A 26346-nucleotide genomic window follows, 5' to 3' on the forward strand; every position below is an offset into this window, starting at 1 on the left:
AATTACACTACCATGGTTCTCTGCTTCTGGAAGGGAATTTAGTATTAATTTTAACAAACATCTTGGATATATTTCCAGTAAAATATTTCTGACATCTTTTGTGTCTGCTCAAGAGACCTAATCTGTGCCCTAAACTTGCAAAGCGAAGTGCAGTTTAGATGATGCCTGTGTGCAGAGAGAGGAAACACCCTGAGTGGTCTTTTGGCACATCCGTATGTGTTAGGGAGTTGGATTTGCAGGACTGGAGGGGTGTTTTGTTTTACAGGATCAAATAACAACGTGTGCTAGTACTGATGGCTAGTTTCTGCTGGCAGCATCTTTAGGTGCGTGTTACGTTGATGTTTCGTAGCAAAAGAGAGGCTGCCACCGTGTGCAAAGAATCCTTATTGCCTTTTCAGTGGCAGTGGTGATCCTTCAGCAAAGTAGCTGCATCTCACAGATGGCTTTTTTTCCAAAGGACGATTTTAAACTTGTGAGTGAAGGCAGCATTGTCACTATATTCTTAACTTCTACAGTTAAGACAAACCTTTGAACAGTTAGGCCTTAGTATACCAGAATCATGTGAATCCATTGATATCATTTGAATCATTTGGTAGAAAGGAAACCGATAAAGTCTGAGACTTTAGTAACAGGAATCCATGGCAGGTTATTTAAGGCTCATTCTGAAGGGTGTTTGAATTTTTCTGTTTTTGTGTAATGAACTCGTAGTTGCTTTTAAAGTTATGATCATGAGTAAACTGATTCTTTTTCCTTTAAAAGAGCAAAAATATTGCATATATAGATTGAACTGTTCACATTTTTTAAAACTTAAAAGATACAAGCGTGTGTGTGTATATACATATACACACGCACGCATCTATATCATTAGATCGCTGGACCCTGTGACCCAGAGCTGTGCTGGCGGTGGCTTGATGCTGTTCAGTAGAAACCTCTTTATGGGATGGAGTTTTGATCCCTGTGCTGCTCTCCCTTCTGCCTCCTTGCTGCTCGGACATAATGTTCTAGACCTGCTCCAGAAAAGCCTTTTGTTTCTTTGTGCATTCTTCTTTGCCTGGGCTGTGGGAAGTCATGGGTGTGGGAAAAGAAAGTTGAGTTGGCTGCTGAGCTTAATGCTTAAAAAGACCATGTCTAAGGTTGGTATCGAGTCCGCTGAGTATTAGTGAAGGATTGCATAGCTGTGGGGTTTGTTTGTTTTTTCCTCCCTTCTCCTCTTTCTGTTTCTCATGGTGAGAGGCCTGTGAAGAGCATATTGTTTCTAACTTAATGGATCTAATGAGTTCTTAGCTTTAAAGTATAGCTGTTTTAAATCAAGGTTCTCAGTGGTTGCGTGTCCAGCACTTACGGCATGGAGATCCAAGCCACTATATAGGCAGTGTATTTCAAGTGGACCTGACATTTGACCAGCTCTGCTACTAAATTTGACACTTAAGCGTTAATTGGTATTAAACTTTTTAACATCTTGATCTTAAAATATTCATTATGTATATTATATATTTCACAACAGTATTTTACATAGATCTCAAACTTTGAAAAGGGTTTTAAAATTTGCGAAGTTTGCAGAATTGAAAGTATTGCTGAAAGGCAAGTTAATCTGCGGCTCTCAGAAGAACTAAGGATCAAGTTAATCAACTCTTTTCTGTTGCTGGACCAAACACATGAGCGCCGCTGAAACCATGTCCCCGTAAGTATAAAGGAGAATGGCCATAACCCTGTCAAATGTGAGAGCCCAGATTTCCACAGCTACAGATTTGGATAGGATATATACTTTAAGATAAAGAGTAGTGCCATCTTGTGGCTGCATAAAATAGTGCAAAGAGGTGGGGTCATGCCAGGCTTGCTGTGCAGAAGCCTGGGGTAGCAGCCACTGCGGCTTGGGACGGGCCTAGGCACAAACCTCTTACAAAACTCCGTAGGAGGAGCTCGGGGGATCCGTTAAAAATCAACATTTCTGTCTCATAAGTTATCTGTTACTCATGAAGACATAATTTTATTCACGTTAGATGAATTGTGTTTATTTTAAAAGAGGCTTGGATCAATTAGACTCAAATACAACTATCGTCGAGAGTTAGCTGACAGGACTGAAAGTATGAATTCCTGCCAGTACTTTCAATGAAATGAATTTCACTTGCATAAAAGGGAAATCTTATCAACTGGCGTTTTAGGGAAGGCACTAGTTTGAATTTTCTGTTCAACTTTTTAAAGGCACAACTACATTTTTTTGTGTTCAAAAATACACAGGAAAAGACCAGTTGTCTTCCTTCAGCCTCTGTTGAGGCAGCAGCTTAGTAAGGACAGTAGCTGGCACAACTGTTGTTCCTTGTAGCTGTATGACAAACTTGAAGCAGGAACCCATCCATCTGCAAAATAACTGCATTTCTCAGCTGGAACAGTTCCCTAATCCATTTTACCAGCCAGTTCCCCAAATGCTGTTCTGTCGCAGGGGAAGGACAGCGAAAGGGTAGAAGTGCGGCGTGTTTGCGGAGGAGGAGCACACGATCGCTACTGTCAGCAGCGGTGCTGGTGTGTTCCAGCACAAGTGTTTATCAAAGTGGAGGCTGGGGACTGGTTTCCCAGAGCCTGCCTGACTGCTGGGAGTGCATCCAGCAGGCACTTTCCCTCCTCTGCCCCTGCCTTTTCCCTGTGGTCAGCCACCCCTCTTCCCACGGGTTAGCAGAGCTGATTTCAGTCACTTTTGTTCACGCTCTCCCACCCACATGCTCGTGAACGCCAAGATGTGTTTGTCAAGGACTCCTTCTGAGGACCTGGGAAAGGGATGCTGGCCAGCAAGACCCCTTCACATCCTCAGGGCCTCTTACTAGTTTGAGCCACATGCTGGTTTGGATATCCAAACTGGTGACATGCCAGTGACTGTGTGCTGGTCACCACATGGTGACTGTGTGCTGGTTTTGGACATGCCATTTTGTACCTTCTAAGAGCTGGCAGTGATTTCTCTCTCTATTGTGTTGCCCCTCTGTGGGCGTCATCAGGTTTTCACTTGCTGGCTGTATCTCCCAATCTGGATGTCTCGAGAAGCATGTGTAGGTGTGTGCCTGGGTGAACTGCTGATCTGTGTGCCCTCAACACGTGCCCTTCTTACAGTCCTGCTTCTGCCGGTTGTTCCTTTTGATGTGTCTACACCCAGATGTTCCTATCCATTCTCTATTCATGTCCATTTTAACATTTCTGTTTCTTAATGGGATTATTTTTCTAGTCGCAGTAACTTGTTACTTAGTTGTATCAGGGTACTTACCTCCTGCCCTCTCCTGCAGTTATGGTTGCTGCAGCAGGTGTTTGTGAACTTTGTGGAGTGAATTCACTCATCGAGAGCGTTATAAGAAGTCTTTCATCGTTGAGGTGGGAGCCCTGGGCACAGTGAAGTCGATGGGAGTTATGGTAGTGATGTCAGTGGAACCGTTCTTAGTATTTTCCTGACTCTTTTCAAAGACGTAATGTAACTAGGTATTATGGAAATTGTTTTGATCTGGTAATCTATTTTTTGTGATTACATTAAGAAAAAATCCTAATGCTGTTAAAGACAACATTTCATTGACTAAAAACTGCATTGGTATAGCCAGTATTTCATCCACGATGAACAGACTTTGGATTCCAAACGACAAAGAATAACGTAAGCACGCATTCTGTGATGTTAACGCACTGTTACCTGAGTAATCACACTGTGTAAAATGAAATGTGACAGTAAAAACAAATTTTAATTCTCTCCTCTGTTGATTTTTAATTTGAATATCAGGAAAGATTGTATTCAGTTCTGTTTAATAATTTATTCTCTTTTCTGTATAATTAACTGTATCCATATATCTGTCTTTAACAGGAACCAGTGATCCATACGTCAAGTTCAAAATTGGAGGAAAAGAGGTATTTAGAAGTAAGACAATACACAAGAACCTCAATCCTGTGTGGGAAGAAAAAGCTTGCATTCTTATAGATCATCCCAGAGAACCTTTATATATAAAGGTGAGGCGCTTACTTAGTTTGTCTGTGAAATTACAGCAGAATAGTTACTGAAGGATTTCATATTTTTTAATTTCTGTACACTGAAAAAAGTTGTGTAATAGTACATTACTAAAGAATTTTGAGGTGAAAAATATTTAAAGTACATCTGTATATTGATGATGTAGGAATTTCTAAAGAAATAATGTAAGTACGGGAATTTTTCTTTGTTTCAGGCCATAATTTTATATTTTTAGTGTGTTCTTAGGACAAAACACAAAACTGTTTTGTGTTGATGGTATCCATTTTGTTTATGGAAATATTACATGATTCTGATAATTCTGACATGAAGCATAATCTATCCCATTAAAAGCCAATCTTTGCTGCAAGTAATCTGAAAATTAGTCAAGACCCAATTCTTCTTGTTTTATTTACAAATTTTATGATCTATACTCTGAACACAATATGCTTGCTTATGTTTGCTTTTTAGTGCATGGGGTGTTTTTGTTTTTTGTTTTTTTTCCTTTTACGTTTTGGCTAGTCTGAGTATATTGCAAGTGAGGACAGCTTTACCATGAGAGGCATCATTTCTTCAAAAAAAAAAATCAAGTTTCTTTATTTTAAATCAAAGAGAGGCCAACAGTATGCAGAGTAATTTGTAGTAGTGCCCTAATATTTCTCAGTTGTCTATATTGGAATGAAATGTAGAAGTTCCTGTACTCAAAAAAGATCCAGGTCATTGTTTTACAGGCTTGGAATGGAAAAGCACTTCCTAACCCAAATGTCTTATGGTGATGCCTTTCCAAAAGTGATCCATAATTTTATAAAACAAAGTAGATAACTTTTGCAGAATTGAATTTTTTTATAGGAAAAAACCTGTAGTCTTAGGCTTCTAATTAGAACATACATAGATCAGTAATTCTCTGAGAATTATTAGAAACTTAGATCATGCCTATATGTTCCTTTTAATTGGTCTGAAATGATACAATGCTTCATGTTATTATTAATCTGAATCTGAAATAGATGACAAAAATTGTAACTGTAATATACTTATGGAATTACAGAATCATTAGATCAACGCCACTGAAAAAGTCTGAGTATGTCTCTGTATTGGCAGTCTCCTCCAGTAATTTCATGTATTCTGCCCAGATAATGCGCATCACTATCAGAAACTGTTAAAATTAATTATAGTTTTTTTGTTGGCACTTTCCTGCTCGTATTACTCTCAGCAACTCAGAAGGAATTAACATGTTTCCAGGACTGAAAAAGAGAGAAGCAGATTCGAAGAGGCACAGTTACAACATAGCTGCCTGTTTTGATTTCTTTATACCCAATACCTCCAATAAGGTCACAAGGGAATAGGAATATATATTCTTAGTCTTTCAAGGAAATCTGTGTCTGTCAGTATAATGCGTATCTTCCCGTGTTTGTACTCTGAACACATCACCTGAATATTTAAATTTTCATAGCTTATTCAGGTATTTTAAGACAGAGTTAAGTTTTACTAAGTCAGCAGAAATCATTCATTTGATGTTTTCCTGATAATTTTTATGGGGAAAAAACAATTCTATTTTGCAACATAAGCTGAGATTTTATCATTTTGTTGTCTTTCCACATTAGAATGATAATTAGATATCAAAAATATGAGTGTATGTACTCAGGTAGATTGCATATGCTGGACTTACGTTCAAATACTTGGATTCGATCCTTTGTGTCACTCAGCAGTGCTTTAACCACTGAGTGATGCAATTGCTGTTTACTTCTGTCTTAAGCCGGTGCATATTAAGATATTTGTATAAGATGAGCAGTTTTAACTGCCTGGAAAAGAGATTCTGTAATACAGTATTTAAAGTAGTTATATCAAAATCAAAGACCTTGAACCTAGGGCCACCACATCTCAGTTAAATATTTTCATTACTAGCTATCTGTGACTGTCACTGTTATTTAGAGCTGAAAGTATATTCCAGTTCTCAGAAATTCTTATGACAATGTTTGCCATGAAGTTTAACTTGCCCCAAAAGTTTGATTTTGATAATTTACATTTTCCTATTTTTGACTTTTGTAGTGTGTCACTACATCCCTCTGCCTTGAGAAGGTATAACCCATCTCAAATTTTTGGTACCATTCAATGTACTAGTCACAGATTCCTGTCTAGATTTCTGCAAGTTTGTCCAGATGCTTTCTCAACTAGGTAGCCAGTTAGCAGGCAGGCTCCTCATAGCGGAATAACAAATGTCAATATTTCCCTCCATATATCCATTAATTTTTCATCTTAGATTATAAAATTTGTAAAATCTAGAAATTTATAAAACCTTCAAAACTTAGTCTGATACAATTTTATCGTTCCTAATACTGATGCAAGTGCTACAATAATCTCCTTTTTCACAGTTATATCCCACCTTTGTGCCTTGTGATTTGTAAAACTCATAATTGATGCATAACAAGCACTTCTTGCTTTAGTCATTTTTTTGGTTGTCTTCTTTTAGTGCCTGTGTTTATTTAAAAAAAAAAAAGCTTTTTTTTTTTGTTGTTATAAAATTGATGGCGTTCACATCAAATAGACTAGTAGTATTACATTCCATGTGTCTTTACGTTGCACGTTCTGACCTTTAAAAAAGCAGCTTTGAACTTTATTTAGCAGCCAGTAAATTTCAGCTTAGTTTTAGCTAGGCTGATTTAAAATATGGGAAATGTGATTTAGCTCTGGAAATTGAGTTTCAAGAACCATACATGAGCTTTAAAACAAATAAACAAACAAACTAATGCTGGAAAATGCTTTCGTCTCCTGTGCATCTTAGGTCTTTGATTATGACTTTGGACTTCAAGATGACTTCATTGGTTCAGCATTTTTGGATCTCACGTCGTTAGAATTAAACAGGTATGGCACAAACAAGCCCACGGAGTAGTTCCTTGTTGTGGTCTGCTAATTTCATATTTGTGGAATTGCAAATAGAACATTATGCATAAAAATAATAAACCGCTGTCACATAAAGCTAACAGAAGAAAAACCCTTTAGGTTTAGGGAATTAGTGTAATAAGAGTGTTAACAATATATTAACTGATTGTGCAAAAACCTTTGTTACAGTGCCTACAGTGAGATTAGTTTTATAACCACTTTATTCCTGTTTCCTATTGTCTTCATTCACAGCATTATCACCTACTGTTTAGTTTATTTTTCTTCTCTTAATTGAAATTAATATTATTTCAGATTTAATTACTTCAGCATGTGTAGGTACTTAACATGGAGTAACAATATTTATTTATGAGTACTTAGGCTGTAATTCTTAAAAATAGACATAGGCTAAACTTAAAAAGTCATTTTCAAATAGCTTCCTATAAATGCTTATTCCATTAATTCTTATGATTCAGAAATTTCATTATATGAGAGCCTGAAATCAAAATATTTGTTTATGTTTTTGTCTCCTAGGCAAACAGATGTTACCTTGAGTCTTAAGGATCCTCACTACCCTGACCATGACCTGGGAAGTATATTGTTATCGGTTCTACTGGCTCCTAGAGAAGAACAGCGAGAAGTAGTAAGTTTAAATGTTTTCATAAGTGTTTTCACTCTTGTGGTCCTTCTGTGGTAGGATGATTTAAAACACTGCAAGAGTAAAACATATATCCTGAAACAAGTATGATTTTTCTAGCTCTTAAGACAATGCTAAGTAGTATTTCTGATACAGTACAGCATGCTTAGTCTGCTTCAAGTTGGATCCTCTGTGTGCTAACAGTGAGGGATCTAGCTTGAACATAAGTGTTCAGCAGTTTCAAGTAAAGTCATTTGCAGGTGAATGCTCATGGTTGATATGGAAGAACGTCAATAGACCAGTTTTATTACTGCCAAGGAATTTTGGACCTAGTGCTGCTGTCTCCAAGTACAAATGTTTGAATCCTATTCCACACTGAAAAGAAAAACTTGAAGGAAGTAGCATTTATGCTTCTTGGCATTTAGCTATGAAGTATTATTTGATATTTTGCAATTTCATGAAAATATTCCAATTAGAAAATTGCTCATTTTTCTGTTTGTTATAATTCCTTCCTAAATCTTTGTTTTCTTAGCTGCTTAGCTGTTACTGAAAATAGTTTCTGTTTTTATAGGTCCTGTTAGTTGTGACAAATTCTGAATTTAGTTGGATGTATTTTACTAGTTTTTGTCTGACTTTTGACTTCAGTAGTAGTGGCACATTTGTGGTAGAAATATTTATGACAGAAATACAGTGGACTCCTGTTCAGTGGTCATAAAATAACATGGATTTCTTTGGCATCAGAAGTCAAGAAAAAAGTATTAATCTGATGAAATTCTCCATTCAAATTCAGTCTCTGTTCTGTAAATATGAATGTGGTCAGCTATATGGGTTTTATGTACGTGTTTATGTATGATATGGAACATGAGTATGACACATCCTGTTGAGTACCCAACGTGAGGAGGATAAATGAGTTGTTATATTGTTCTTTTTCTGCTTTTCTTCTAGCTCTAATTAAATAGACTAATAAGTCAATTATTGGAATTAGGTGTTTGGTATTTGGCATGACAGAGATTTAGTGTTTTGGAAATGGCTTTCTCATCTATTAATTTTCTTTGTTACATTCCAAAAATAATGGAGACTGATGATAATATCTTGGAAATTTTTCTTTTTTTAAATGTATTATTGTTTCTTTAAACAATAACTTCATCTGAACAGCTCAGAACAATGTCTTGCAAATTTGCACCACTAAAGTGTTTATCACTTAAATTGGAAAGCATATTTGATTACAGTATTTTTTGTATGTGATTGGATAAAAACAGCCTTTTGGAGTCAGCTGGTAATAGCCTTGTTGTTCCAGCTACTTTGGCATTATCCTCCTGTAATCCAAGGTCATGAGGCAGAGAAATATTATGCTTTTATATGGGAAGCCATTAATGTGGACAGCAGAAGTAGGTTTGTTTCCTCTTTTCATCATACAGATAGGACAGATACTGTGCTGTTCAGTATTAAGGAACGATATACTCTCTTACACAAAGAGAGCTAAGGAAAAGCACAGTTGAAAAAATTAAACTGTGACACTGCAGTAGCATGTCTTTTTTCATAGGGGTATTTATTCAGTGGTTCAGTAACTGAATCTGAGAAGTAGTGGGAGTGCTAGAGTTGCTGGATAGCAACCTTTTGCGTACCCAGTTGCTTGTTACTCTAATAAGAGGAATAATTGGTTTAATGGTATTATACATTGTTATTAGTCTTCTGTTTAGTAAGCTAAGCTGTTCACTTTACCTCAAGTGACTAGTTTTTCTTTTCATCTAAACTGCTGTTATATTGGACTTCATTCTGAAAATGTTCAAGATTCAGTACCTGATTCTTAATCTGAAGTTTTATATTTCTTTTTAGACATTAATTTGCCCAAGTTATGTATCTCAGAACAGTTCTAACAAGAATTCTATTAGAATTAGAGAATTTGTATTACAGGGAGGGGAAGATGACCTACGAAGTTACTATTGAATTGGTGTATAAGAATATGTTATGGGTTTAATAATTCAAAGTGTAATTATATTTTTTCAGTTTTCACATGAATTTACTTATTCATTAGATTTTATTTACTCTCTAGGGAGCAGATATATTACAAGATATATCACTCCAATTAAATTGTCATCCTTGGTTGTTTTTAAAATGTCTTGTAATAGTGAGGATGATTTTGATTAAATGTAATGTGGTTGAGATGAATAAATTTTCAAATGTTGTGTTAGAGGGTTAAGCCTAACTTCTGCCTGTATTTACTGCTATGCAAATGTGGACCATATAAAATAGTAATTAAAGTAACTCCTACATTCCCAAATTATGTAATGTGCTGTTTGAATGATTACTGCTTCTTTTCTACCCAGTTATCTGTATATAGGCAATAATTTAAATTATTTTAATTTAATTGAATTAAATTAATTGAAATATATTTTGGCATAGATGTTAAAAAAAAAAAAGTGAGCCCCTCTAAATATGCTTTAATAGTTCTTGCATACAAGAAATAGAAAACACTGTGTCCAGATCACATGCATTTTTTTTTTCCCCGAATCCTTACAAATATTCTTAAATCCTGTTAGGTTGGTATATCACCTATATTTTGCAGATAATTTTCTTCTGAATAAGTTTTGATTTGCTCAATGGATAACTCTAACCTGCTTGCGCATATTGTCATGTAAATGGTGGAAAGTTGTTAAACTAAATCAGTCTTAATTCAGAAATTCATTGCTGTACATAAAGAACTTAAATTTCATACACTTAAATTGAGAATGCCTATTAAGACCATTGGAGGGTAAAGAAAAAAGAATAGCTTCAACAAAAGGCATATTAGCTTTCCCATGTGGCTATAGCATCAAAGTATCACTGCATTCGATCCCATATATTGGGCAGCTCTGTACTAATAATCCAAATCTCAGCCATTTGTGAACAAAGCTTGCCGTTTGTGAACATACTGTTTAAGCTTGTGATGCAGATCAGACTTCCCAACAAGATCCTTAGCTACCTGGACTGGAGAGGTTGGGAGTTTTTTGGAGTTTATGCATTCGGGATTAATGTGTAGATAAAGGGCAAATCTTGTAGCAATGCATTTTGTTGGTATGTCAAAATAATGTAGCTGTGTATTACAGGGGAATGCATCCTGTTATACTATGTGGTAAATACTGAGGCTTTTAGCACCTGTGTTGGAGGATAAGCTATTCCGGTTGGAAGTTTGGAGTGAAATGGTAGAAAATTGGGGGGGGGGGGGGGCTTATTGTATATTGTTTCCTGTCTACAAGAGAGAGGAGAGACCACTAAATGTGGTACTATTACAAATAATTTAAAAAAGTAAGCACTACTGATGAAAGAGTATCCTGTCTTTCTAAAAGAAGTTGTGATGAGATGCAGATTTCCAGTATGCTGACTGGGGAGATGTTCTTCCTTGTAATTTATTGCTAACAGGTCCCATTTCCTAAGATAAAAACAGATTACACTTGTTGTTTCCAAATAACTTTTGCCTTTTGTGACCTAATGCCTATTCTAAAGGCATACATATGTAAATTTTACAATTAATAATCTTGTAGTATAATTGCATGGTTGAACCATGTAAATGAATAAATCTCTTATTCTTTTGATTTTTATTGAAATGAAGACAACCTGATTCATGCTAATTTTTGAACTTTGTTTAATAAAATTGGATTCAAAAATCATAAATGAATTATTCTTATGCAACTATAGAAATAAGAACACCTTTAGTATTTAGTAGCAACAATACTACAATATTTTGTTGTTCTCCAAAATCCAGCCTGACGGAAGTAAGTTGCGGTAGCACTAGTTCCAATAATTTATTTTCATTTGCTCTGTGGTGTTAATACTTGTCCTTTACATTAATATAGCAGTTGTCATAATTTTGCTTTGAGCACAGATAGCTTAGACAACCAATGCAAACAAAGAAGAATTTTAAAAAGTATGTGAATATATGTGTATATAAAAACATGTAAAACCCATGAGAACTATAAAAAATGTACTTTTAGGTCTAATTCTAAAAGTAAGGTGTGTATGATGTACTGTATGTGTTATTTTACATTAATTACTTTTTTAAAAGAGCATAATTTAAAATTTTTCTTAGGCCTGCTCAAACGAAGCTTGTTTTTTTTGTTTGTTTTCGTTTTTTGTTTTTAAATTCAGACTGTATTCTATTAATCTTTATTTTTGAATACATGTCCTATTATGCATGCGAATGTGTCATTTGTAGCTGCGTGCATGCCAATTAAAACTGTGTACGTGATGTCTGCGGATCTGTGTTCTGTGTTGTAATCATCGGTGCTGCAGTGCATGTAAGTTTTTCTGGCTCTCTCCCTAGCAGAATTCAGTGCACAGATTTCGTCACTGGAGAACTTACAAAGTACCTGTGAGTTCGTTTGAGCTGCATGTCTCCCACATATTCTCTAGAACAGTGGTTTCCAGCCTAGGTCTTAGAGGCAACTCCTGGCTATGGAAATCAGAAATTTAGTTACTTGATCAGAACAGTTGCTTTGTGGCCAGCAGAGATTGGGAATTACTGTTCTACGGCTACCTAGTGCTTGAGAGGCATAGAAAAGGGAGCAAATGAAACATATGAATGTTACTTGGAGGTTGCTGTTTAATAAGAATAAAACATGGGATTATTTTTTCCTGCCTTAAATTATTTATCCTAAATGATGCTTAATACTTGTTTGCTTCATGTAAAAATATTAACAACATTAATATGCTGCAGTTTGCTTGCTGTCTTAAATCTTATAATGTAATTAAATTTTTTTTATCTGTCAAAAGGATAATAATATCATAGAAAAAAAGAATGACAGAATTGAACTTGGAGCATGGAATGTTTCCATATGAAATAGCTCCATGCAGGTCATCCATCATAGTCTGTTCTATGCTATTTATTTATTTTATTGGCTTCTAAGGGTAGTTATGAGTGCCTCGGCTTTTTCTGCTATAGCTGGTGATAATGCCAGTGCATTCAACAGTACAGTCATATGTTTCCATAGTTACTACACAAACTTTACTGCTCAAAGCTGAAATAATATGAGATATGTAGTTGATTCTGATATTGGGCCAAATTCTCCTCCTTACAGCCTCATTCAAATCCCGGTGAAGCTGATTTCTTTTGTGCTGACTTGCGTAGGATGAAACGTTTACAAGAATGGGAAACATCCTGGGATAGGTGACACAGGTCCTGGGGCAGGACCTAGGAGCTCTGAGTTCTTGTCCAAGGACTGCTGTTCACCTCAGGCTGCTTAATTTTTATATGCCTTTTTTATTCTACCTATAAAAATGAGTAAAATGGCCTTCTCCAGCTTTTTAAAACATTTAATATCTTTGTACATTTGCTGAAGTCGCAGTGTTATATTTATCACTGACCTACGGCAGAACTTGAGCCTTTAGACTTTAAGTATTCAGAGCAGCTTAGAAACTTTCTGACAAACTAATTGGTTTTCTCCTCCCCACAAGCTGTGTTTAGATGGAAAATATCTGTATATTTTAAAATTATAAAAATCAAGAAGTATTTTAGTGATAGTCCAATAAAAGAAAGGTTTATTTTTATGAGATAAGTCACAGCGGAAATGAATGCCCTTTGATTTATTCTTGTTCAGGGTAAGCACAGGCTGCTAAATGTTGTTAAATTGTACAAACTAGTCTCTCTGCATGTCCACAGCACTGCTTTAAACAGCAGTTGTGTTCACCGATAAATTGTCCATGTTCATCTTGACTGTTATATCTGTTTTATTTAATGATTAAGAATCCATGTCTGTGGACACCTTATGTTCCAGCATGACAAAGCATTATCTCTAGCAGTTTTTACAGGTTATTTAGGTAATAGGCTACTTGGGGTTCTGGGTGTGGGTTTTTTTGTGTGTTTTGCTTTAAAGAGTGAAGAAAAGTGTAACAGCTTCATAAGTTGACAGCTAGAAAGTGAACGGTGTCAATAATAAGACAATAAGATATATTTCAGTAAATGTAATACACTACCACCAGTCTGTGGTACATTACACCCTATGCATTGCACTGGTTTTCTTTCAGTTCTCGGAATATATATAACTGAAGAGATCAAAATGTTTAACATAACTCTATGGAAACTGAGAGTTTTAGTATTTTATCAAAAGAAAATAAAGCATAGGCAATTTTCATGGATATTTATCCTGAGGAAATGAAGAATGTTTGAAATAAGTTGGTAGACTTATAGGCATGGTCTCGTTAGGCAGTGTTGGTGAGCACCAGATTCGGTGCTGATGTGCCTCTTCCAGACGTTGTCCTAGAGAGAGAGTAGTTCAAATGGACCTAGTGGCCAGCAGTCAACCCAAGCTGGAGGACATTGAAGGGCTACCTGTTCCCCTGCCCACATATCCAACGCCAATTTTCATGACAAAAGGTGGTGTTTGGTGGTGCGGTGGTATCAGTGAAGAAGCCTTTTTTGTTGTTATATGTCATGTGATGTGATAGTAACCTTCCTCTTCCTCAGTCATCCAATAAATATGATACTATCATCTAGCCTTGAATGTTTATGGTTCTAAATAAATCTAATTATTTAACAGTACTTGGCTCTATAACTATTTTTAGTGAGTGAGAACTAGTAGAGCTTACTCAAATTCTAGAAGTTAAACTTAAGGTGTGAATTTTATTGTAGACCATTTGTATAATTATCCAAAAATACAACTATTTTCATTACTGTGGACCTATGTAGCAGTGGTAGCTTTAAAGATTGTTAGATGTATATCATCCAATAATCCCTATGTAGGATTAATCTTTGTGGCTACACAGGCTGAACTAAACAGTAGTGTTCTGAAGAATTAGAGTATGTTAAAGAGCAAATATCGACAGTATCAGTCAAAACGTAAGTCACTGTCAGTAATGGCAGATTGATGTTTTTCATCGCTTACCTCTGCTTTTTTTATTTTTTTAATACATTTTCACATACATTACTGCATTGCCTCCAGAAATAAGAAATACATACTACCCAGAAAGTATGCCTGGGTGTGAACAGTGCTTCTAGTTGTCTGGTTTGATTTCAGTCTTGTGTAGTTGTGATTGGAGTGTCTGTGTTGCTGCTTCAGTTGTAGTGGTGGTTAAATGTGGATTGTCCTATTGGAAGACAGTTGGCCTCCTTTTCTGTATTTCAGAGTAAAAGGTAATTAAAATGCTCTATTTTATTTTCAGACAATGCTAATGAGGAAGAGTTGGAAAAGATCAAGTAAGGTAACTTTTAGCATGTGGTCTTCTGGCATTTTTTAGAAGAACTATGATGTTTTACCAAATGTTTTCTAGGACTGGAAACTTGTGGTGCAGGATTTATTCTCTTTCAAATTGTGTTTTAATAAAATTGTTTTGTATGACAGTTTAGGTGAACTTTTAATGTAATCTTTAAATCTCTGAACTTTGTTATAGCATTTTAGCCCATCTTGGAGTCATCCAGCAGCTTCAATTAATAAACGGTAAAGGTATCCTAATTATTTTTCAAATACCTTTTATCTGTCATATATAAACAGTTTCTTTTAAGCCTGCTCCTTAACTCCTAATGTTAATACAAAGAATTATTGACAAATGGTAACTCTTGCTTTCCTATTACTTACTGCTGTCACTGATTAGAATTTTTGTGTGTGAAAGTTTTCGGACTGGTTCTCAAGGATGAATTTCCCTGATCATGGGACATGCACGCCCTGAGCAATAGTAGCCAGATTTTCCAAGAGTAAAGTGCATAAGTAATCCATCCTAGCCTCTGCTTCAGACAGCTCTTTAGATGCATCTTGAGGCGCATTCAGTATCTTGCTGTAGAAGTGTGTTTTTCTTCCTGCTGGGATTAGACTGGGAGTTTGACTGTGGTAGTGTTGGAATGAGAAGAATGAAATGGCTATATAGGGTGATTTGAGTTTATAAAAAAAGCTATTTACTTTTTTTGATATACTGATGTACAAATTTAAATGGAAGGTCAACAATAAACATTTGGCTCACTGACATTTGCATAATATAACTTTTTTAAAGAAGAGCAGGGTTAATTCTTGGATTCAATGTGGGGTTTTCACAGAGGTAGCTTTTGTGATACATGACAGCACTTAATCTCAGTTTCCTTTTTGAAATCTGTAATAAAGGTATTTGGAGAAGTGATGACATGGAATAATTTGCTTATGCAAGTTCTCCTGAAATTTGTAAGATGCTCAAACTTCTGAAGAGTTGATGAAGAGTTGTGGGACTGGTGAAGTGTGCAGCTGTTTTGCATCCTGCAAATGATACATTAACTTCTGATGTGCTGAATGTGGTTGGGTGACAGTTGTAAACTTGATTTATGAGGAATTTTCCTGTACTTCGTTTGTAATTGACACAGTTGTCAGCCTTGATAATCCTGAATGAATGGTACAACATGATAGTTGGGAATTCTTCAGAATTGTTCAACTGAATTACTTACGTGTTCTTTTTTATTACATTCATTTGATAACGCTTCATTCAATAGTTGCCCTTCACAAAGAGGCATATCAAAAGGTTTGGCAAATAGAGAAAGTCTGAATTTAAATATGGCATTTCTCTACATTTATCTAAGCTAAATTTGTAATTTTACCTAAATATGTAATCCATATATAATACCATATATATATATATAAAAAAAGTACAAGTATACGATGTATCAACAGAAGTCCTTGATGATATCTCTCAGTTAAACTACAGAACTGTGTGATAAACTGCATTGTTTTATAACTGAAGTCACCTTCGTTGTAATCTGCTCCCTTCTCCTGTGGCACTCGCCTAGAATTCCAAATCTTTGAATGGCTGTCATTAAAACATATGAAAAAATCTTTATTTACAAAGAATGCCCTCAAAATATTGCTGGTTTTATGGGTGCAGGATGATTAATATTAAATGAGACATCATTCACAAATTTAAGAGGTCTAGAAACAGGTATTTTATCCTATTAAATAATAGAGAAAACCTCCTATATGAGATCCTTTTACTTGAGGAAGTATTTGTCTTACATTTGTGAAAGCTGAGAAAAATGAATATTATTTTTTTAAGTCATGATTTGTAGATATCTTTATAAAATTTCCTAAATGTATTCTCTTAACTCTCTGAAGTCTTTACGATGGCATTTCTATAAATAGGGTTCTACAGACTGAGATGAAGTAAGATGTTTTTAAAAACTCTTCTATACTTTACATCTAGCTTTTCTGTGGTATATATAGCCTAAAGCTAAGATATGATTATGCAGAGCAGTATGGCATCACTGATGTTCATGATCTGTATTACTTGCCTGTTGTTGCATTTAGCTTGAGTAATAGTTGTAAAATGAATGGTAACTGATCTTCTATACCACAGTATTCATATACATATGAAAAATTACTTTGGCCAAATTCTGAATCTCTATTCCAAATTCTCTTTCCTGTATGTATCCTAAAGATGAAGTTAGGTCTCATGAAATAGCCAGGAAAATGCACCTATGTGTCTTACCTATTTTGTGTGTAAACTTATGTTCACGAAACACTAGTGGTGTTGCAGCAATGTATTTTCTACTTTTGTTCATTTTTTTTCCTTTCTTGTTTTCTTTATTCCAATCATCTTGATAAATGTTCGTGGGAGCTAGATCACTCAGACTATCTCAGTCGTAGGGACAACTTACCTTTCAGTGAATCTAGCAAAAATGAAATTCAAACGATTTAGAAGTCAGTCCTGTGGAAAAGAAAATCAACCTTCTTGTCTTCAGCAAAAGAAGGCTCCGCACGGGCTATGAGAAACAGTAACAGCAACAACAAACAAAAGCCAGACAAACCATACCATCTTTGCTGGGAAGCTACAAATTGCATTCAGTTCTGCAACCAGCTGACTGTTCTGCATCAGTTGACTGTTTGCTCTCATCTGCTGCAATCTTGATGTTGGACTGAATCAAACTGCTCATCGGTGATTACAGCTTCCCAGACTTCTCCCGAGGAGTCTGGTAGAGGAAGTAGCTTCATTTCTAGCAGTTGCAAGAATGATTACTACTCGTTCTGTAGCAAGATTCATTACACCTCAAGTCAAAAGGGAAATAGGCTATTTAACATTTTATGGATATATCTGTGAACTGGCGGTTTGCCCACTAATCTCCATGTGTCCACGCCTCTGTTCCTATAGTCTAGAGGTCAATTCCTTAGATATGCTGTGGGTTAGCAGATAAGTGATACAGGGGGAAAAAAAAAAAGGTGTGTAGGATCAGATTAGTCGGAGTAATTCATTTAAGCCAAATAGAAGATTAAAAAAAAATTTTTTTTATACAGCTATTAGAAAAGATTTCACCTATGCAAATAGACTTTCCACTTCATGTATAGTATCTGATCTGTTCTGCTTTCTTCCACTGCACAGTTTTTCTTTAGTGCAAGTTTTTTCTTACTTATACATAATTGTTCTGTTTAAAATATAGCCTTTTCTCTCTGCTTGCTGTACCTCCTGGGTTGTGGCCTGCAGCCCAAATTCTCTTCAGAAACTTTATAATGGAGTGGAAGTTTCTTTCTGTGCCCATCCACTTTACCTGCTTCTCTAGATGGGCTTCTCCCACCCATGAAGAATTGATACTGTTTTCTTACATTTCTTTCTTTTTGTTCCTGGCAATTCCTGGTGACTTCTCCTGATTGGTCTTGTTATTTGGGTTGAGGAAAAAAAAATCTCCATCAGCCTGTCTTGCTTTCTAAACTTTCTAGATACCAGATCTAATTTGGTCAAACACTGTTATGTTGTGGTTTAGATAGAATAGAAGCACAGAAGTGCCCAAGCTTGCTAGAGAGGTAATTTGTTACTCATAGTCAACACTGCCTATGACAGTGTGGTGGATAAAGCTGCTTGGTGAAGTGATTTTCATTGCAGAATCCTCATATTACAAGTTGTTTGATGAGAAAGAAGATATTACTACTTCTAGCGTGGGCCAGCACAGATGAGTTGGAAAGAGCTGTTTTCTCCTTTTTACTCTTGAAGGAAAAATGTTAATGTCCTCTTAATGTTTCTATATGAAAACATTCAGGAAAAAAAGAAAGCAATTCTAACTCCTTATTTGCTATGTTTCCACAGCACAGAGTCTTAATCAATAGCTGATGAGAGGATATGGGAAGAGAGCCTATTAAAACGTTGGCAGCATAACACTGAATAAGAAATAGACATATTACAGTCTTTCTCCTTGTCATTTGTATACTATGTTCAGTGCTGTCTTTACCATTATTAATCCTAAAGCTGATGACAGAGGAGAGACAAGACTTTTTAAATGTAGTATTTTTCCCTTGTACAAAATGGAGATGTTCTCTTTAATTAAATACTTCTGCTCATTCTTACTCTTAGCTTCTGATGATATTTCCTTTCTTATTTTTGTCTTGCCTTTACTGCCAACAACTTCTTCTCTTCCTTTTTCTTCCAGATAAAATTTTACTTCTTCTATCACTTGCATAATGCGGAGTAGTGTTGAAATCAAAAGGATAAATATCAGACTTGTGGTCAATGAAGCAGTAATTATGCTTCAGAGCAAATGTGTTTTGCAGCCAAAATCAAACTTTTTTTTGATCATAGTATGGAAGGGGGATAGGGAAGAGCCTGCATGCATTTAAAAAACAATTTTTTTTTTTGTAAAATGTGAAATATTTTGTTTGTTAACTCCTACTAATAGGTGTTGACTTCACAGACAATACTTCCTCTGGAAGAGTAAAATGTTGCTCTTTTTAGATACATGAAGTTTATTATTATTATTTAGAGCTGTCAAGTATTTTTATCAGCATTTGACAATTATTGTTTGCTTTAATTTAAGTAGAAGCCTTTTTTTTGAGATTCTCTTTCAGAGTTTTATTCAGAGCAGGCAGACTTTTTTGAGAGGAATATGAAGGTAGCAAATATTTTATCTGTTCTCTCTGTTGCTGTACAGTATGCTGTATGCTTACAGGAGGTCAATTCAGAAAAGGGTAAGGGGATAGTGGCTTTAGGGCTGTTTTACCAATTCCTGCAGGATAACATGGGTATCACTTGCTTTGGAAGTTTAACCTGGGAAGCAAACAGGGCTGTTTGTGAGAGATGGGGCCAAGGGCAAGGCAGAGAGTGTTGGTGAACAGACTGACCCTCATCTCCCAGATTTTCAAGTGTCTTGGCTATTTAAAAATCTGTGTGTAGAGTAGGTGTGGAAAATACAGAAAATAGGACTAACAGACTGAAAAGTTGTCTTCCTACCCTCAAGCAGGAACCATGATAGCTAAACTATGTTTGACAGGTGTTTGTCTAATCTGTCCATAAAAATCTGCAGTGATGGATATTTTACAACCTCCCTAGAGAGTCAATTCCAGTGCTCAACTACAGTTTCCATCAGAAAGCTGCTTTTGCCCCTCACGGTATCTCCCGTGATGCAAATTAAGCTAGTCTCTTCCGTAGACATGGGTGGATATGTTTTATCACGGTGATTTGGGCACAATTGATATACTTAGAATGAAAAAAAAATACTTTTTTTAATTTGGAGGAAAATTTTGGAATGTTCGGCTATTAATGAAAAGGTAGCATGTAAGAGGAAACAAAGCAACGGTATTTGGAGTGAGAAGTTTTACTGTAAACTGAAATAAGTCAGAATGAATAGTGAGAAGATGGGAGAAATTAACAGGTCATATGAGGTTACTTGGTCAGATTGGTTTACTTGCAATCATTGCTGGATGTTAAGTCATTAATAGCTGTAGAGCATGTAGAAAGCCTCTTTGTAGAAGACCGAAAGACTAAGACTCTGCATAATGTTTACAGATGCTTTATATGTCTCCCAGCTTGTGCTGTAGCAGAGGGATTTTACACAATGTGGGATTACTGGTCATTCCCAGAAAAAAGAGATGTCACAAACCTGTTTGGCTTCATCTCAGAACCTTCATAAACTTCATAGTGTCTAAGATGAGTGTACCAAGGTATGATATCTGCCAAGAAATTCTGTTGATTTTATATAGGGTACATAGAGCATATTTCATAAATAAGCAGAATATCCATGTTTAGCTCAGTAATTGAGAGGAGAGTGCAGCACCTGCATCTTCTCATTCTGGGTTTTCAGGCAGGAACACATTTAGAAGTTAAGGCTGGTTTGTTCAGTTGTCAACATGTTCTCGCTTTCTGCTTGCTTAATTTACAAGGCAGGCCTATGGGAGTGACCAAGTTCAGTGTCTCTGTGTTGGTCTTCCAAACTGAGAGTGTGTAGTTTTGGCATATGATCATCTTGCTTCGTAGGCAACCGTTGTCCTCCCTAGCTGCCAGCTTGCAGGTGAGGGGTGCCGTGAAGAACCTGGGCACTCTGACAGCTCCTGTGTTCACTGGGCAGTGTACTCCTGAGTTAGTGAGCCTGGAGACACGGGAAAGGAGGGTAGGTAGCCAAAAGCCAGGAAGATGGGCCAACCAGGTCGTTTGTATTCCTTGTTTCTGTTAAAAGTGCTGATGAAATTGGCCTGTTCTCACATAGCGTTTGGATTTTCTCTGAACAGCATTTCCTGGTGGTAAGCTGTTTAACTGGAAAATTTTTGAGCAGCTGTGCTGGAGGGTAAGTGAGGTGCTATCCCACAAAACCAGCTTATTTTGGTAAATCCTACTCCTACAAATCCTACAAATATCTAATTGATATACTCAGTACCTTTATTTACAATTCATATGCCAAGAAATAAGTTTAGCTTTTACCGTCTTTTCCTATGTAAGGATAATTAGTTGAGGAAAGGAATTTTAATGAAGACAGAACCTTTTAGTCAAAGCTAGGAGAAGAGAGCTCTGTCAGAAATACTGTTCATTTAACTGAAAATTATTTTCAGCTGAATAAGGGTCTACTCTTGTCTTTTTCATGTCTGAAACAGAATTGCCATTGAATTGAATTCAAGCAGGATTAGACCTTACGTGTGGAGGGCATAGCTAAACTTGCTGCACTAATGGCACACGAGGAACACATCAGTAAAACCTTTTGAGTACTTTAAGGACAAGCAGAGAAACAAATGATTTGGCCTCTTTAGCCAAGCATAGCGTCGGGGGGAAAGACACATAACATCTATCCGCTTTTTCTCATCAAGCCATAGTATTATGGTAAATTCTGGAGGGAAGCGTGAAGAAAAAGTGTCAACTTCTCATGTACTTTCTCTTTTCTCTTACAATACTAATGATAACCCTAGGACTCTAAGTACAAGAACACCAAATTAAACTAAAATGTAATAATAATCTTAATTTAGATTATTAATATGTGCTGAGCGTGTGACTGATCAGTTGGAACTGAAGATCTGTTCTTCCCAGAAATGAAGATAAGGAATCTGAGCTTCAATAGGTTATATATAAACTAAGAGTAAAAACATTTTATCTTCTGGAAGTCATAACTGAGAAGCTACTTTCAATTAATCACAACTGATGATAAAAGTATATTTACTGCCTACAGCAATTGAATTACAGTAATTTTTAATTTGCATTTAGATTACTGTTAAGACTTTAGTCAGCATTAGAAGAAATTTTACATGTATTTTAAGAGAAAAGTTACATTTTAAACAAAAATGTTCTGTAAAATGTGATGGGCTTTCAGCTCCTTATTGCTACTTATTTTTAAAATTTATTTTATATGCTTTTCTAAAAAGCCTGTCACAATTGCACAAACTAAAATGCCCAAAGCTGTGGCCTAATTACTTGATACTTTTGTGCCTAACTTGAAATATTTAGTTTGTGGTCACTGATTTGTCTTTTCTTAATATAAAAAGCTTTATGAAGCATTTTTGTTATTTTAAAATTGAAAAATGCTTTTCTGCTGGAATGAGATGCGTCTTGAGTAGAGAAGAAATTGAAAATAGGAAATGGTGGTTTAAGGATTACGGAGATAAATGGAAGCATAGAGTTGTATGGTATTTCTTAATTGAAGGAATTCGCAATCAAATCAGAATCTTTCAATCAAAGCTGGGTAGAAACAGAGAATAGAAGGTGGGGTTATTTGCTTTGCATTCTTAAGAATAATGTTTTATGACTGAGAAGGTGCGTGCTTGTGTAAGCCATGAGGTTCTAGATGTCAATTTAGCAGCAGTAAATAGTGCTTGAAGGAAATCTACTAAATAATGGAATAGAGGTAAAAAATGTCAGAACAGATAACCTCTGCAAATAGTGCCTGCTAGACATCTGGTTATAAAAATTATGCAAATATTTGGTGAGGCTTATATTTGCATTACTTGTATGTGAAAGATAAAAGCCGATATGGTTAACAATCAAAACAGCTGAGTAGGATTTCAGTGCAAGGTTTTTTTGTGTGCATGCTCGCAATTTCAAAAATGCAGGGAGATCCCATCAAGTCGTGGTAGCCACTGTACTGCTTTGTGTCAGGTTCACTTCTGGGTTAGGGCAGTGGTGACTGGTCATGCTAGGCAATAGCAGGGTCAACAGGAGATCAGTTTACTCTCACACAGAGCAGCTATACTTTCCAAGAGGAATTACTAGGAGGAAGAGAAGGGTGAAGGTTGGGAATGTACTGACACAGCACCTCTCTGACAGCTCTTGCCAGTGCATCTTTGTCTTGTATAACTGTTTCTGTCCTTTCCCAGAAAATCTAAGGCATGGTGAATGCTTTAACTCCTCTTGATTTAGTCACCACCTTCATCGTATTACACCTGAGCTGGCTCCAGTAAATGCAGTTTTAGCTTTCCCAGCACTTGCATAGAATGCACAATTGTTGAACTTTGCAAACGGTAAAAATGCATGAAATGCTGCAAAAGAATCAGCTCGTATTGCAAATATCACAATTTTGTTATAAGATTGGTACTACAGCAACAATATCAGGTTTTTGTAGTAAATATCCTAAACCAGATTTAACATGACTGACACGTTAAAAACTAAATTTCTCAGCTTCTGAATGGGTTAAGTTTGTTTTCCCTAGAATTAAGTATTAATCCGATGTTGCATTTTATACATCCTAAAATTACAAATAGTTATTGGTAGGAAATTAAGATAAACATTCTTTTTAATGGTAACTGTCAGTGCTAGTTCATTTATGAAACTTGTTCAGTCACAGTGGAGCAAACCTTTAAAAAAATCTTATCCCATTGAAAGCCATTTTGTAGCTTAATGTCTACATGTGGATGACTTCTGCAAGGTGTTACTCTTTGTGTAGTTTTTAATAGAGGAAAAGCATTGTGAATGTGATTTTGTGCATCTCGCAGTCCCTTGACTTTTTCCCCAAGTAGGCAAGGTACATGGAGTAGTAGCTGTGTCTATTGACATTCTCAAACTTTATTTTAAAGATTTTTGTCCAAGCCATGCAAGCATTGTAGGAATTTGGGGAGAAGAATTGTGACTTCTTATTTGAATTTGCAGCAGTGTTTTACCATGCTGGTTTTGATAAGTTCTTTTGTATTTGTACATGTGCTGAACCATTCACAATGGAAAGGAGTATTATTCTCATTTTATTTTCTTGATTGGTATTTAAAGGTTCCCAGCAAAAAAACCCCGAAAAAAACAAAAAAACTGACACACTGTTTAGGGATGTCTTTGCAGGTCGTATGACTGCATTATTTAATTTTTAGAACTTTTATTTAAAATAAGCTTGTGTTACGTACCCTCTTCAAATTCTGTTTTCAGAACCCATACGTACTCAATATTTTTAGGGGAGTCGTACAGACGTATTCGTGACAGAAGGGAAAGAGTCTTCACCATAGTAGGTAGGAAATCCCTTTTGTGTTAAGCAGTAAATCATGTGAGGACAAATTCTTGTATTTAATTTCAGACAGATTAGTAATCTAGAAAGGTGAATGAAAAATTATGCCTGAAAAGCAATATGTGGCCATTAGCTTCTTTCATCTCTTAATTGCTGAACTATTCTTGAACAACAGAGTTTCTGTTCAAGCATAGCACATAGCAGTGTGTCCTAGTGGTGTGTGTGACAAGAGGGAGATGTTGTAAGAGCAGAGTCTGTTCACGTCTCTACATGGGCACAAGGACATGCAAGTGAGAACTTCGCACAGCACGAAGGTTCATCATTGAAAGGGTGAGGTAGATTTGAAGAGGACAGATGTCAAGGCTTCTCTAACTCATTTTGGACTAGATTTTTCAAAGGTTGCTTGGATACCTGAAGATGTACTTAGATACTTGCAGGATTTTCAAATGTACTTATTAAGAATTCTCTTCTTTTGAAAAAAGTAACAATAAAGTGATGGTGACTAGTACATTCATTAAGAACATGTTCTTGCAGTCTTGTCCCTCAAAGGAGTTAAAACAGAAGCCCAGTTCACAGCCTGCGTGCAGTGCACAGGCACTGCGCAGAAGCCCTGGTCCATCTGAGGTGATGCCTTCCTTAAAGGCATCAAGACATCACTGCGCTGTGTCCCGTGGAGAGCACCACTGAAGAGATCTGATTTTAGGAGAGTGCGACAAATTCCCAGAACCAGAAACGACATGTAGGTTCTGGCTAAGCCTAGCTGGTTTAGACACACATGCTAGCCAGTAATGTGTGACCATATACAGAATATCAGCCATGCTGGAGGATCATTTTTTGGCTTTGCAATTGTATTCTAACTATACTAATTCTGTCTGATACGGGATAACAATTCCACTGCTGTGTCAGCAGTTCTTCTGCTGTCTGTATCTCTAGGCCTCCCACTACCCCATGTGTAAACAGAATAGATGGAACACAAATAAAAGCAAGGTTTATAAGATAAGAAATTACTATTTTTACATGTTGCTTATAGTAGAAGCATTAGATCAGACACTTTATGGACATGAAAAGATAGGAGTTTTTCCTCTCAAAAGCAGTTCTGGATATCCTTTGACACGGAAGACTCCTTTTCAAAAGTCTGATTTTCATTTCCTTTTAGAAAAAAGAGAATGCTTCACAGTATACAAGCTGCATAATTTTTTTTGGTTTAGAACATGGCAGGTGAGTCTCCGTGCCTGCATCTAAGTGCATAATTGTGAATAATAATCTAATGTGAATAACAGTTAGCTGTGACCTGAGATCCTGACCTTGCTGCTTTTGCAATTGTAGCTTTAGATAGACAGTATGGCCATTTCCAGATGGGACTATTATAAAGTTTAACTTTCCACCTATTTCCAGAGGAATTAAAAACTATGCACTTTCTTCATGATTTTATCTGTTTGAGGCAGCAGAGTGAAGCCAGGATCTATACGCCTTACCTGCTTTCTGAAGGAAATAAGAACTAATCTCAAGAAACACTCTTTCATAGGACGAGTTTGGAAAGATCTGTGCACGTTTCTTCATTTTGCTATAATGTTCTCCTTTCTGGCATTATAACTAACTTGGTATGGGCTGGATTTTTGAAGGGTATTAAGGTAATTAAAAATGTACCAGCATCACACAGTGGAATGAAGTTATAGGGAAAGAAGTCTACAATGTGAAGTCTATCTTATTTTTCTATTTATCAACCTTTTTGGTAAATTCGCCTTGAAATCTTACAAAAGTGACCTTATGAAACTAGAGGTCACGTCAATATCTATAATTTTTCAGGATAAGGATGGCTTTGGAGAAGGCAATATAGCCCATCTTTCATTTCCAGGAAATCTCAAAAGCTTTAGCTCCAGCTAGCTGTGGCCTTGTTCTTTCAGCAGGCTTTCCTTTCGCAGCTTGCTTTTTTCATGGATCTGTGTTTTACCAATAAAGACAGGGAGAAAAGAACACCACAGTGGTCCAAATTTCCCCGTCTCAAAGAAGAAACAGCAACAACTAGCTCATACCACTTTACTTTTAGGAGCCAGCTTCCTTTATTCCAACAGACTGAAATTTAGATTTTATAGCTTTCCTATCAGTCAGCATACCAGTGGGCTCTAATAGTTTCTTTGCATGTCATCAACTGTTAAGGTCTGGCTGTGACCCAAAAGGGCTTTCTCAAGCTAAACATGAACATTTGTTCTCAGGATTTTTGCCTGACTCTTGTAAACTCCTGTTTGACCCATCTGTCACTTTATGCTCTGTGCTTGATCATTT

General features: G+C 36.2%; 1 protein-coding gene across 5 annotated transcripts in view; it reads left to right on the forward strand.

Moving 5' to 3' along the window:
• Positions 1-26346, forward strand: part of LOC135324697 (multiple C2 and transmembrane domain-containing protein 1) — a 286852-nt gene that overhangs the window by 121564 nt on the left and 138942 nt on the right. For 4 of the 5 annotated variants that reach the window (XM_064501475.1, XM_064501478.1, XM_064501479.1 and 1 more), the window contains exons 3-6: positions 3830-3972; positions 6747-6826; positions 7376-7484; positions 14613-14651. In XM_064501475.1, the coding sequence (XP_064357545.1) occupies positions 3830-3972; positions 6747-6826; positions 7376-7484; positions 14613-14651 (371 nt within the window). The remainder of the gene's footprint in view (positions 1-3829; positions 3973-6746; positions 6827-7375; positions 7485-14612; positions 14652-26346) is intronic. The other variant, XM_064501477.1, reaches the window with a different exon arrangement.

The sequence above is a fragment of the Dromaius novaehollandiae genome, chromosome Z (assembly GCF_036370855.1).
Source record: "Dromaius novaehollandiae isolate bDroNov1 chromosome Z, bDroNov1.hap1, whole genome shotgun sequence".
Taxonomy (NCBI): Eukaryota; Metazoa; Chordata; class Aves; order Casuariiformes; family Dromaiidae; genus Dromaius; species Dromaius novaehollandiae.